This window comes from Saccostrea cucullata, unplaced genomic scaffold, assembly GCF_032062105.1.
Source record: "Saccostrea cucullata isolate Sc308-1 unplaced genomic scaffold, CSIRO_AGI_Scuc_v1 ctg5475, whole genome shotgun sequence".
Taxonomy (NCBI): domain Eukaryota; kingdom Metazoa; phylum Mollusca; class Bivalvia; order Ostreida; family Ostreidae; genus Saccostrea; species Saccostrea cuccullata.
In genome coordinates, this window is record NW_026929814.1 from 23,993 (window position 1) to 39,386 (window position 15,394).

General features: G+C 34.0%; 1 protein-coding gene across 1 annotated transcript; it reads right to left on the reverse strand.

The window, feature by feature from the left end:
- Window positions 1-794: 794 nt before the first annotated feature.
- LOC134282234 (fibroleukin-like) lies at window positions 795-12,255 on the reverse strand. Its single transcript, XM_062764663.1, has 6 exons — window positions 11,912-12,255; window positions 10,411-10,547; window positions 10,146-10,242; window positions 2,937-3,104; window positions 2,436-2,737; window positions 795-2,116 (listed from the first exon to the last, which is right to left on the reverse strand). Exons 2-5 carry the CDS (start codon window positions 10,435-10,437, stop codon window positions 2,466-2,468), a joined length of 564 nt encoding a protein of 187 aa, XP_062620647.1. The 5' UTR covers window positions 10,438-10,547; window positions 11,912-12,255; the 3' UTR covers window positions 795-2,116; window positions 2,436-2,465.
- Window positions 12,256-15,394: the final 3,139 nt, after the last annotated feature.

Sequence of the window (15,394 nt, forward strand, 5' to 3'; positions counted from 1 at the left end):
ATGTTAACTTTTTCCCCCTGCCAAAATTTATCACTTTTGACTCTGATTCGTACCAGATAGATGGGGCTAACTTGGTCATATGTTCTGTCTTCTGAACTTCAGTGAGAAATTGTATAAATGTGACGACAATATGCATGATCAAATATTTTATATAATATTAATCTTGTCAAGTTTTTGACATACCTTTGAGCAAGCAAAACAAACACCGATTTTTCTTGCTGAAAAAACCGCTTTTCAGTATGTGTTTAAAAAAAAATCAAAATTAAAACGTACACTTTCCTCTTTGTTACATCCATTTAATTACATGAATAATTAATAAGACTACACTAATACCAAATTAGCCAAAAAGCATAGCTGACAAATTGACATAAAGTCATTTTATGATCAGACAAGTTGACATAATTATGTGACAAGTCTACTAAAGTATAACGCAAAGGGATAAAGAAATGCTCCCAATATTTTAACTTTTTCTAAAAACAGTCATAACTTGTTTGTAGATGAATAAATTGTATTGATTTATACCCTCGAAATACTGCATGCATGTTTCCGACAATCGGGAAACAACAAAAAAGTTACATGTATTATCCAGCAGTTAAAAGTTACGATTTTCCTCAAGAAGCAATATCTTGTACATATTGCACTAAATAGAATATTGATAAGCACAAGACATATGAATCTGATTATTTCAATGTTCTAATAATTATTTATAGAATATAAATTATCAAGATAATTTTCAAATTTCCTCTGTTTTTTTAATTGATAAAAAGAAAGAAAATTTCGTGTTTTCCAATTTATTTACAAATATTTCCTCAAAGGTAAAGGACCTTAGTAAAGCAAAAAATAACCTTTTCAAAATGTTTTAAATCACAAAACCTTAACACAACCATTGTTTGCATTTTTTTTCAATTGATTTACATACATTCATAAAAACAAAATATAATTTGTTGTTAAACGACCCTTTCAAGAATGTTTTAACTCATATGAAGATCCCGGTGGATATCTGCAAATTTTGACCTAATCTGGCCCTCAAGGTCATTGAGCGGTGGGGGATTTTTTGCACGCCAGCATCTACTGAGACACGGGACCTCGGTTTATACGGTCTCATCTGAAGGACCGGTCTCCACGTCCCTACAGTGGGATTCGAACCCGCAATGCAAGAATCAACTCCGTACATCGCGACTCTAGAGAAGACGCCCTACAACTGAGCCATACAGGCGCCTTTTTCATTCATCTTTATTACCTCTATTTGAATATTTGATTTCCAACACATCAATTTCAACATATATACATCAATGAAACTTTTAATAAAGGAAATGTGTTATACATTTTGCTAATATACGCTGTATGAAAACATAAAAAGAACAACTTCCTGTTTGTGTTTCATACACCTTGTCGTGGTGAGTGGCTATACTAGAAACAATTAATGAAAAACATTTTAACACGAATTTTTTTTTCTAAGACTTGATTATGGGTACCCCTAAGAACAGACAAGTAAAAATCGTACTCATTTAAACTGACAAAATCTGTGCACTTGTAAACATTGTCGTATTTGTCTGATAATTCAAACATTTATTCAGATCTGTCATTAGATGTTATTGAACACAAGACTACGGCATGTTGAAAAATTGTTTGTAAAGGGATTCGAGCAGATATGCACTGGTATACATCCCTTTTCGTTACAAGAGTCCACACATTTGCAATGTACTTAACAACTTGCATTTCTTTTGTTGAAAGTGGATATGTCCAAACTGAAGCCAAATGTACAGATGTATTGAGAAACTTGAAGACCGCTAAATCTGTATCGTAGTAAATCAAATCTTTTCATGAAGTATATTTGTAGGGATTAATAGTCTGTTTTACGATCTTCTTCCAAACATTTTTGGACGGAAAACTAGCATTGTCTATGTATGACTGAAGGAATCTTTCTATTGAGTATTTCTGGACAATAGAGATAAGATCTTTGACAAAACCGAATTTTGATGTTTGGTTATGGTTGAGATTCTCGAACATTCATAAAGTAAAAAATTGTTTTGGAGTGAAATTACTATCCATGCAGCAGAGTATCGGTGTCAGCTTGTGTTGGTTGTAATCCGAGCATACTTTGACAAATCCGAATCTGTAAGGTGAAACAAAGATAAAAATTATTGATTTAAAAAAGGACTTAGGAATTTTACCTTCCTCTGAAAGTACGTGTTTTATTTCAAAATTAGATATGGACCCTAAACATATAAAATAAATCAGATCTATTTAAAATGCTTATCAAATCAGGAAAAGGTTAATAATGAACACAGAAGCATTAATAATTTGTATATAGCGATGTATTAATAAATGACGTATCTAGTGACGTTTGATCAATAAATGACGTACCTAATGACGTTTTATCAATAAATGACGTATCTATATAGCTATTGACGTTTGATCAATATATGACGTACCTAATGACGTTTTCTCACTCAATGACGCATCTAGTGACGTTTTACCATCATTATCGTAGCCCTCACGTTTGTCCCAGATTTCACAGTAGGATGCCAGGGTCTCATCCAACCAGAAGAAGACCACGGTCCATTTAGGAAGGCGCCCTGACAAAAATTAAACCACCATCCTCCTTTATGTCTACCAGCACAGTTGCCACCGTCATAGTCAAGGTTCTTGTCGTTGTCATTGTCAAACGTACTAAAAGCCATTCCGGACAGATTATACCTGAGAGGTAGCCAATTAGTTTTAAACATACCGTCACCTGCAGAATAAAAAAACACATATCTATTTACTATTGTTAGTTAGATAAATATTACAGCTTTTATCGTCCCCCCGCTTTCGCGAAAGCGAGGGGACATCAAATTTATCTCATTCGTCTGTTTAGCTTCTTTTTTTTGTCAGTCTGTCCGTTCGTCACTCATTTATTTCCATTAGTTGATATACTTTCAACGATCACGTACCTAAGCTGCCCGTGACATTCCCCGCCAGGAAAAGTTTATAACTCTCTACTTCATTGGACACTGAGAATTGATCGTACAGCTCATATAGTGTTGTACCATTCACCAGTGTGATGGAAATATATAGAGATGAGTTCCTTTCCTTTGTTATCAGATGAATTACGTCATTTCCTGTGATGATGTATGTTTGAAATCAATTGATACATACTTAAATATGCAAAGTTAGTCTTTATATAATTATAAAAGACATTGTGAAAGATGCAAACATCCAACAAAAGGGCGCCTTGAAAAACTTAGATCTAGTAATTCATTTGTCACATACGCAGATTAGGATTGTGATCCATGTGACAATATCCTTATGACTGCACGTACATGGGCGAATCTCTACGTCACGTTAACATTTTAAAAAAAAGATTTTTATCTAAAAATCAGTCAATTTTATTTTCAAAATGATAATAAAAATTATAAGTTAAAGTTTAAAGATGTACAATATTCGTTGGCCACTCACTGGTAGTAATGGTTTTAACATACTGACGTAAATTTCGACGTGACTTGGAAAATTTATTCCATACAATAACATTCAATGCTGAATTGATTTCGTCTCATTTACTAAAATTTGTTTATTAAAATCCATCCAGATGGTCGAAATTAAATAATATTAAAATTCTTGAAATATTAAAAAAAAAAATCAACTAAATATTTTCATCAAAAACTCTAGTGACGGTATGGAAAACCGATAGTTTCCCCGTTTAATTACTTTAAAATGTAAAACAAAACTAAATTTGCAAAAGATAGTTAAAATGCATACATCATACAAAAACCCAAGTGATGAATGTTTCTTTGACATGCATTTCCACAATCAATATCCTGGTTTTTTTTTTTACATACTGGTGGTTAAAATATGCATCGTGACTGTAAGACATCCATAGTACGGTGTGGAATGACAATATAATGGCAACAGAGAATTTATGTTCATTTTTATTATAAAAAGAACTGTCACTAAAACAACATAAAAATACAAAACACGATTTTCTACCGAAAAATGTAACAGAACAAATTAAATTCGTATGCTAATTTCTCAATAATGAATTGAAACTAACAACACCTATCTATCCATACAAACAGTTTCATATTTGATCACCTAACAAACACACACATTCGTAATCAATCAAGTTCCAATGATTTAACAATTTCTTGCCAGGGTGCACAATCTATTCTACATGCCGTTTGGTTACATCTTTTTACATTCATTTGTTAAAAAAATAACACTCTCGAACTTGTACCAAATAACATCTTTTTCTATGTAGTCAGGAATAAGGGTGTTTCCATCATCCTCCACGACACATCATTCCCTATCAATTCTATATCTCTAAATTAAACCATCATCCTCCTTTATGAGTACCAGCACAGTTACCACCGTCATAGTTTAGGTTCTTGTCGTAAAAGTCATTGTCAAAATGATTTTCCTAAAAGCAATATCTACATTGATAACCACGGGCCATTTCAATCTGATTGTGCCAATGATCTTATAATGTTTTCAGAATATCAGTTTTCAAGATAATATTTTAATTTTTTTTTTTTCAATAAGAACATATCTCATGACGTTTTGTCGATAAATGACGTATTCAGTGAAGTTTTATCATCATAATCGTAGCCCCGCTTTCTTAAAGCGAGTGGAAATTAGAAGAAGATCACATGGTCCGTTTAGAAAGGCGGTGTGACATAAATTAAACCACCATCCTCCTTGATGAGTACCAGCACAGTTACCACCGTCATAGTTAAGGTTCTTGTCGTTGTCATTGTCAAATGTACTAAAAGCCATCCCGGACAGATTAAATTTATTAGGCTCCCACATGTGTTTATATATCTCACCTGTGAAAAAAAAACTTTTATATATTTACAGTCAGGTAGGTTTTACAGCTTTTGATCGTCCCCCGCTTTTTAAAAACTTGAAAAAATTGATGCATGACTTTTAGCTGTTTGAAGAGTCAGTTTGTCCGTTCGACACAAATAATTTAACCTTGGTCCTATCTTTTGATTGAGAAGATATAGCGGTTTTTTTTCTCACACATGTATATATCTTGTGATAAGACTTTTATAAATGTACTTTGATGTTTGACCTCTTGACCTTGAAGTTTGACCTACTTTTCAAAAACTTTAAAATTGTGCATGACTTTTAAATGAGAAGAGACAGGGTTTTCATATTAGACCTGTGTATAGTTTTCAAAATCTTTGAAAACACTTTGATAATTTGAAAGACATAGGTGTTTGAGTGAATGTGTGACATTGTTTGTGACAAATCTTTAAATAACACTTCTCATGACTTGTCCTTGAATGAAGAGATTTTCAAATAATGTTGTTTCTTAATAACTTTTGATTGAGAAAGTGAAGGGCATTGTTTGTGACAAGACCTTTCTAAATACACTACACATGCTATGATTTCTGAACCTTTGAGGTTGACCTTCATGATTGACCTTATTTTAAATAAAAATCAACTTCTGTAATAACTTCTGAATGACATATGTAAGGGCGTTTATATTTGACACAATATACCATAAAATATGACATTTCACCCAGGCAGACACCAAAAAAACGGTACTTCAATTCTTTGAATTGGCTTGTTTTTTATATTCATTTATTTTCATCAGGTGATATACTTTCAACCATCACGTACCTAAGCTGCCCGTAACATTCCCCGCCAGAAATAGTTTATAATTCTCCACTTCATTGGACACTGAGAATTGATCGTACAGCTCATATAGTGTGGTACCATTTACCAGTGTGATGGAGATTTATAGAGATGATTTCCTTTCTTTTGTTATCTGATGAATTACGTCATTTCCTGTGATTAAGTATGTTTGAAATCAATTGATAGATATTTTATATTCCAAAGTTAGTCATTTTATAAATATATCCTAAGAAAGACATTGTGAAACGCAAATATAAAAATATAGACTGCCTTGAAAAACTTAGATATTGTAATTTATATGTCACATAAGCAGATTAGGGTTGGGATCCATGTGACATATCTTCATGACTGTACGTCAATGGGCGAATCTCTCGTTACGTTAAAATTAAAAAAAATGGACTTTTTTCTAAAATTCAGGCAACTCTTTATTCAAAATGATGGTAAAAATTATTAGTAAAAGTTAAAAGAAGTAAAATATTCGTCGACCACACACACTGGGAGTAATGGTTTAAACTTAATGACGACATTTTCAACGTGACGTGGAAATATTCATACCTTACGGTAACATTGAATGCTAAATTGATTTTTTAAATCATTTACTAGAATTTGTGTATTTAAATTCATCATGATGGTTGAAATTAAAAAAAAATATTATAACTCTAGACAGATAAGAAACAATCAACTAAATATTTTTTATCAAAAACTCTAGTGACGGGATGGAGAAGTGATAGTTTCCAGTTTAATTACTCTAAAATGTGAAATAAAGTTATTTTTGCACAAGACAGTTAAAATACATATATCATACAAAAAAACGAAGTGATGAATGTTTCTTTGACATGCATTTCTACAGACAATATCCTGCTTTTTAACAGACTGGTGGTTAAAATATGCATCGTGATGGTAAGACATCCATAGTACGGTACGAATTGACAACAGAATGGCAGCAGAGAATTCATTGTTTACTTTATTATAAAAAGAACTGTCACTAAGAACTACATCAAAATATAAAACATAATTTTCTACCGAACAATTTAACAGAACAAATTGAATTCGTATGCTAATTTCTCAATAAATGATTAAAACTAGCAATACTTCCAATTTATATTTGATGACCTAGCAAACACACATGCTCGTAATCAATCAAGATCCGATGAGCCATAATGCACAATCAATTACTAAATGCCGCTTGGTTACATTTTTTGGTTCACTTGTTAAAGAAAAACACTCATTTTAAATTTTTACCAAATAATATTTTCACAAAGCGACCTAAAATACCTATTCTTAACAACGCATTTTTAACTTCAAAGAATCAAGATCTACATCCAGAATAATACCTGGATTAGTGTTTTCATCTTAGTCCACGACACATCATTTCCCTTTCAATTAAGCATCTCCATTTGTGACCTTCTTCGTCTGAGAATCTGCCTCTACTGTTACCTCAACAACGTAACTGTTCATGCTAGCATCATAAGACTGCTCAAATTCGTTTCATCCTCTCTTATCTCATGAAATTTGTATTCTGAACGATTAAAGCAAACACATTTTGTTACAAAAACATGACGGACATCTTGTTCTGATCCAGATCTCATTAACGTTTGACATCACCTGATGTACAATCATTGTCCCTGTAACCTTAATCTGGGCTGGTAATATCATGTACATAGAACATATGGAGATAACGAACAGTATTCAAGATCAAACGACCATAAAACAATACAAAACAGGAGCACAGCAAACACGGACCTCCAACACATCAGAAGTGGGATCAGGTGCCATAAAGGAGTGAACATCTTCTGCCGACCCGTCAAACCCGCCGTGCGCTCCTTGTCATGATCGGGAGATAACGAAAAAAATCCGTCGTCAACTAAGGGTATAAATAATTGACCAACAATTCGTATGAAAATGTCAGTCAGCATTTGACTTAATGACAAGGTCCCTGTATCGACCATAGAACTTATGAAATGATGACTTTAAACGAGACTGCTTATATTTTTGTCTCGTCAACTTGTTTGTCAATGATTACATTGTTTTAGAAATTGTTCATACGTAAAGCTTGATCCTGTGTATTGAAGCAACTGAGATATATAGACCCCGTAACTATGCAGCAGATGAAGGTGTATTGCTGTTTAAGTAAGGGAAGTGACGATCGAAAAGTTCAAGTCATCACGTTTATCATAGAGCTTGGTTGTTAGATTACCATTAATATCTTTTTCAAGTAATATATCCAAATATGAAGCAGATGTGCCGGACTCTGTGGTATCTGTTATCGCAAGAGTTTGGTTTTCAAGATAAAGAAGAACATTGAGCTCCTCGGGAGCAATTTCTCGATATAGATCATCGAAGTTGGAAATATTCCTCCCATAACTCACTATTCTATCACCGGTTCTCTTTACTGTTGGCCAAACATCATTCGGAACCCCTTTACCGTGTCCAGATTCTGCAAAATGCCATGTAGCATCCTGCAAGTTAATATTTTGAATGGATTAACTTCTTGAATAGGGAAAAAATTCTTGCGTGTTTGACCATAGCTTAAAAAGTAATTTGTAGACATTGCTGGATAGTTTTGTTTCAGTTGATGAAGAACTGGATCTTGATGTGCCCACAGAGCTGCAGCGTCATGGCATGTGCTGGGAGATAATATACAGAAAGACTTTGCTTCCATTTATGTATAAACCATGCCTGTATGCAGAGAAACGTACTGTCTTAATGCTCCAAAGTGCATGCATTGTACCTCATTTGCCAACTTACAGGCACAATTTTCAGAAAAAGCAACATGTACCATTTATTCTGAGTAAGATAATACTTATTTCGTTGTTTTTGACTACTGCGTATTGATGACTAACTTTAAATACATGTCTACAAAGCTTTCTTTCCAATAAGCTGTTTGTTTCCTGTGGTAACTGGAGCAATATGAATGTTTCTTTTGCCTTAATTCTTACATTGATGTTTTGGACTTCACCATTTGGCATCTCTAGCTATTTTCTGCTTTTCAGTTTTGTTAAAACATTTTGGAACAACTATCTGTGCATTTGCTTTTCATTAAAGGAAACTCAATCTCTCTATCTTAACAATTCTTGCATTCACTAATCACTATACATAATTTTCACTTGCTCTACAACAGACTCTAGCATTAGGTCACACGTCTCAATAATGCCATTCTCTGCCAGTCCTACTGATCTTGACATATACTTTGTTTTCGTGTTATTTACATGAACATGTGTCCCGCCCTGAACACTTGGTTTGAAAAATGTAAAACGGTCTTAATCTACAAAATGAATGATATGGCATTTTCAGATCAGGGTGACATTTCAAAAAAATTCTCTCCTTTTTCTGGGCTGTTTTCTGGCAGCCCTCTCACCAAGGCTTTTAATAGACGACCACTTCCTGCTGTCTTATCTTATTTAATATCTTAAAGGTGCATGGACACAGATTTGAAGTTAATATTTACTGTATGATATTTTAATAGATTTTTTCAGCAAATCCATGGCATTCTATTGAAAGAAGAAAATTTAATTATATCGATTTTAACTTTTTTTAAACTTAGAAACCTTTAAAGTAAATTTTAATAAAGTGTTTCCGCCCCGTCACGCAAAGCTCCGTACCTAACATAAGGAATTTGTATTAACTAATTGGCTTGTAAATTATTTAATGATGTAACTGCTGGTTGATTGGAGCTGAATACTCACATTCACACAGAAAATAATGTTCGGTACAGAAAATTTAATTGACTACACATGAAAAAAGAGATACGTACGTGCAGTGTTTCAATGGCAGCCATCATGAAGAGTGTATTATATGTGATTCACTCATGATATCATCAAAAGTTACACTGGCAGGAAATATGCAAATGTGGATCATTAGGTATCATCAGTGCAGAAAATAGGTGTGTTGCGGTATAGAGCACATTTCAAAGGACAGACATTTCAGGTTGTTTAAAAAATTCAGCACGAGTGGTGTTTACACAACAAACATGGTACCGGTATTATAATGAGAGAATAATTGACCATATATAAATCATTATGATAATTTTCCTTCGCTTTTACTCAAAAATAGCATGGATGCCTATATTTGGTCAAATTCCCGCTTTGCACACATTTTGTTTGTTCCTGATATTGAAATTTGTGCAAAACGGGAACAAACCCTATATTTGACCACCAGTATGTGGTATGTAATTAAATTCTGCCATTACGCATGCGTCAGCATTTATTTTGTATAAGCTTCGTTTAGCACTTAAATAGAGATAATGCAATGGAATTTAATGCGCAGTAAACTAATTTGATTTAAACTCATTCGCATTAACTTCCCCATGTGAACGCAGTTCAAATTTAATTCGCAGTAACTTACGCTAAATTCAAATTAAATTCTTCGAGTGAACATAACACACAAAAACACGAAGGAGATGAAGATATCGAACACATATTACTTAGTGTCTTTTTTTCAAGACTGATGTGAACGAACAAACATTATTATCCTCAAATGATACAATAAATCAAAGATCCAATTTAAATGATATCTTAACTTACCAATCCAAACATTGTGTTCCGGAGCACCAAAACCGCTTTTATAATCCGCCCAATTCCTGTCAAAGCTCAGATCTCCATTTATACGTTTTTGGATAATCTTGAAAAGAAATGCAGTAAATAATGCTTATTTTGACAAGCATCGTATTTTGAATTTTGATCGAATAAGCGCAGAAAAATATGCTTCCTGGCTCTTAAAAAAAACTTATTAAAAAGCCACGAATTCCAGTTTACATGTCATGAAGCCATTGCTTTATAGATAAAGTACCGTCCACCCGCCTTCCTCTGTATCCATATCACAGTAAACTGTAACAGGACTGGTAATGGTTCCGTAAGGGTAAATCTGATACACGTCTGAATTGCTGTAACCAGCTTTGCAAAGGTCTTCACAGTCAGAAGGTAATGCTGAGAAAAAATTGAGATATGTTCATATGACAGGATCATATGACAGCTATCCAACTATAATCAACTGATCGTTTGTTCTGTCATAAGAGATATTTTCTTTCGAATTTATATATCTTTATAATTCTTTTAGATTGTAAGGAATGACACTTATTATTCGAGGAAAACCTGGTTTGGGTCAGTAAACGATTTTTATTATCCTGTAACGATTAATGGCTTTGTGTATTCTGAATATTCAAGTCGGTCTTTGAGGATCTGCTATTGGCTGAAGAAGATCACGTGACATAAAGAAAAGTTGTATAAGTGAGCGCCTCTAAGCTGTAGAGTTCTCTACGTCCAAGAAGCAGAGAGAGAAAGACCGATATGTCTGTGATAATTTTAGTCAGGTGGATTGCCTAACATTGAGTCTTGTCACAATTATTTTAACAATACGAGAATGCCTGAACTATGAAGGCTTGCCACAATAAATTGTGTGACTAACAGGCCGACCATAGAGGGAGGACAACATCTGAAGCCTGTCTGGTTACCTACCTAGACAGCGTAAGTATCTGACGGAAGAGGATGAATGTAAGTCCTGAATAAAGACAATCCAGTATATCTACTGTTGTCAGAGGCTGACCACTAGGATAAATATTTATCATCATGACTGACAGTACGAGCCTGAATAAGGCAATACTGGTGTCAGTCCGGTGGCATTTGTTGAAACCACTGTTTCTTTTGTAAATATAAAAGGCTGACCTTCAATTATGATTTTCCCCTAAGTAAGGGAAGAACCACATGATCCGTATATATTTGCAGGCCAATCATTTGTACAATCATTATAAGTGGAATATTGTTTATTATCAACCAGGTATATATGGGCTACTCAACACGATACAATCAGCTTTGAAGACTATAAAGCGTAAAATGACCAAAACGAGTTTATACTCGAATACTTTGGCCAAGAATTAGATTTAATTTGCTATCCCGACAAACCTGAGAACGTCCTGTCAAACAAAACACTGTAAAATTAGGTACAATAGCAGAGTTTCGAAAATTATTCAAAAAAATTATGATACAGGGGAAAATTGAATTCATTAAAATTTCTTGAAACAGATATAACTGGAGTTTCTGTGGGACGTGGAGACTGGTCCTTTGGATTAGACCGTTTAAACTGAAACCCTGTAGGTGCCGGCAAGTAAAGAGATCCCTCACTGCTCAATGGCCAAAAGTGCTGCTCTCCTCCGGCAATTGGTGGCGTCTTCATAAGAGTGAAAAATTCTCTAGAGGAACGTTAAGCAACATACAATCAATCAATATAACTAAAGGCCTATATAGAAATTCTTGGTTTGATTGTGTAAAAACTAAAGTAAACATATAATACATACAATGATGCGAATAATATCTTCAGTTGGCCTCGTCCGACATTTCGGGCCTGATGATTTTCTTGTGTAGACGGCATTTCTTTAACTGAGGGCTGTATCCCAGGAATCCACACGAGCTTTGACACAGGACAGCACATTCTATCAACGAATCAGAGTTGTATTCTCCCATGAGCTCTTTATTGGATATCTTATCAAATACCAGGATTGAGGTATATTTCCGTGAAATAAAAGTAGCTTTGGACACGATAAAAAAGACAACATAGAGTACCCATAGACTACTCATATTGTATTCTGCATGTAACACTTCCTATTGCGTTTCTGTGGTAATTAGAAAATTGGTCTTTTGGATGTCATGTTTAAATATGATACGCTGAAACTGATTTGTTAGTTGATACGTATTCATGTTTCACTATATTGAAATATCGATTTTGTTTCATTCATATTCATAATTAGAAATTAAACTTCTAAGACCAAGTATTGAAGTAAAAGCTGTCGTTTTAAATATAACTGACACACAAGCAATAATACATATGTATTTGCGGTCATTTTGCGAGTGAATTCGCGAAGGAACTATGAAAAAATTGAAAAAACACGCATCCTCTATGTATGATTAGTTTTATTTCAGAAATAAAATTAATTTATTGGACAAATGCTTTAAATTTAATAATTAAAGCAATCAATCGATATCGAAAACATATAGCTGAAACACAAATTGGGATTTTCCCAAAATAAATACTTATAGCAGACCCCCCCAACACATACGTACTTCTTTTGAAAAATAGACGGCGAGATAGTCGCACAGTCCTCGTCTACATGTGGATACCGAGCATGCCTATATTTTCCGCGCGAATTATTGACCATGTTAAAGTTTTGCTTGCCTTATAAGTCATGGAATTTAAGTTCTAGCCTTACCGTGTGTACACCCTTCATACACGTTTTTTCGAGCCTTACTAGTCTGACTTATGAATAGAACACTGCTATTTCTTACCGTGTGTACAGTGATGAAGATAACACAAAGTATATTCGGATGCGCTGGTTGGTAAAACTATGATTTCAGAGTCCTAGCTAGTAATCCATTATTCCGTTTAATAATGCGAACTGTATATGGTTCAAAAGCACATGGAATATATGTAAATGTTGTTTATAATATAGTAAGTCTTGCCTTAACGTGTGGACATGAGAACCGTGAATCCTGCAAAATGTAAGGTTTTAGACTTATAAGGTAGGCCTTACCGTGTGTACCGGCCCGAAGCTAAACTTGCACGAATGATGTATCAAAGGATGAACATTCTCAAACAAGCTTCAGGTCCTGGATTTGAATTTCCCTTTCTCGATGAGTGATTAGTTAGAAATTTTCGAATGAATCCTTTACCAATAAATTGCAATCCCTATCAGATCAAAATTATATAAATGTTGCATCTAGGGATGTGCACTACCAGATTAATAGTTTTATGAGATTAATATCTTTCTTAAAATAATGATTTTCAATTGATTTCTGTATTTTCTTGTTACCTATATCTGTCGGAGTCAAGTTAGTGAGAACAATGATACATGTAGGGCATTATTGACAAACATTACAAAGATTGAGACCACTAGATTTTCTGACGTCAGCATAAATTTGCATGTAAATAGCTATCTGTTTACTTTACCTACTGCTGAATGAGCCGCAATGCATTGTGGGCTACTACAAGTACCCAGCTGTGTTGAAAATAAAGGGCGACTTAAATTGTCCCTTATTTTCAATTCTTTTTTGAGATTTGTGAAAGGAATATTTAAAATGATGTATAATCTTTCATTTCTATGCTCACAATTACAAAATTTGCTTTATGAAGCCTTATATCAACTTATAATACATCGGCCTAAACCATTGTTAAAAGAGACGTAGGTGCTATCATATCGATACAACATTGAGTGTTTTCACACGAGATATACGTGTACAGGTCCTTGGTTTTAGGTCCTTGGTTTTAAACAGCAGGAAAAGGTGTGCAATTATTATTTAACCCCTCAATATTATCAGAAAGTGTTTTTTTATATACATGCAAACGTCAAAGCTTTTGTACGGTATTCGAAGCAACTATAAATCATCTTAAACAACTCCAATATTAAATGTGAGCATGGAGCATTGTTTTTAGAATATAATCTTTCAATTTCGGTCTTATAAAGTGATAAAGAAACTCTTCAGTTTTTCCTGTAACGAGTTAAATATTGTGCAGTAAACCGACGAAACCACGTATCGCCATTGAATCGTACGCACTGAAATGCTTTGGGACTCATTCACTTGATTGGAGAACGGGTGTGACGAAGACATAATCACGTGCTGAAAACTGCCTTCCATATAAGGTAGTGGTCTCGACATGTTACAGTAGTGCGCCCAAGAGGGCATTACTGACAAACAACCAAGTCCTAAAAGTCTCTTTGACCAAAGGATATCTTAAAAGAAAAGTATTCTTATAATTACAAAAAAATGATTATCCTATATAAGGCAAATATTAATGATTAAAGGTAACATGGTCATCTGACTTTCGCAGTGTGAAAAACAAGAGGCCCAAGGGTCTTAATGGTCTTCTGAGTATAATATAACTTAGAGGATCCATAGATATAAAATGAACTGGTAGATGAAGCTTTGTCGCCAAAAAGCAAGAGAAATAGGATGATCAGGATCAATGAAATAATGAGACCAATATTAAATAAATGTAACAACTCATAGATAAAGTACTAATTTGTCCCCATCTATCCCTATCAACATTAAGACTATTAACAAACTATAGGTGCTTTTGTACTATTTTTTACTCCAATTTGTAATCTCTCAAATTAGCCTCTTTTGGTCTTTTAGAAAATCAATCCGGATGAGACCGTATAAACCGAGGCCCTGTGTCTCAGTAGGTGCTGGCACGATAAAGATCCCTCCTGGCTCAATGACCATGCGTACCGAGTATAGGACAAAATTTGCAGCTCTCCACCAGCAATTGGTGGCATCTCCATATGAGTGAAAAATTCTCGAGAGTGACGTTAAACAATAAACAATCAATCAATGAATGTTGAAAATTTAAAAAGTTATTTTTATCTTATTTTTATTTATCTACTGACTACGGTATTATTTACAAGTCTATCTGATCATTTTAAAACTATGAAAGCATTTTTTGTATTGTAAGCTTCCTTAGTACCCTTTTAAAACTCTAATCAGCTTTCAGTGTTTTCATCCCGTGTAAATTCACTGTATTAATTTTTATCAAGACTACTCATGACATTCGTCCACTTTCAAAAAAGATTTTTTAAAGACTGCATTAATTATAATGATTTTAGCCTCACCCCTCAGGGGATAGTGAGTCTAAAAATGACAATCTTTGTTTCCCTTCACTCATAGACGTCAAGTTAAACGGTTTCAGAGAAGCTAAAAATCTTCAAATGTTAACGAACGACGGATGACGCAGGACGACGGGCAAAAACAGACAGCAATAGGTCACCTGAGTGACTTAATTGACCTTA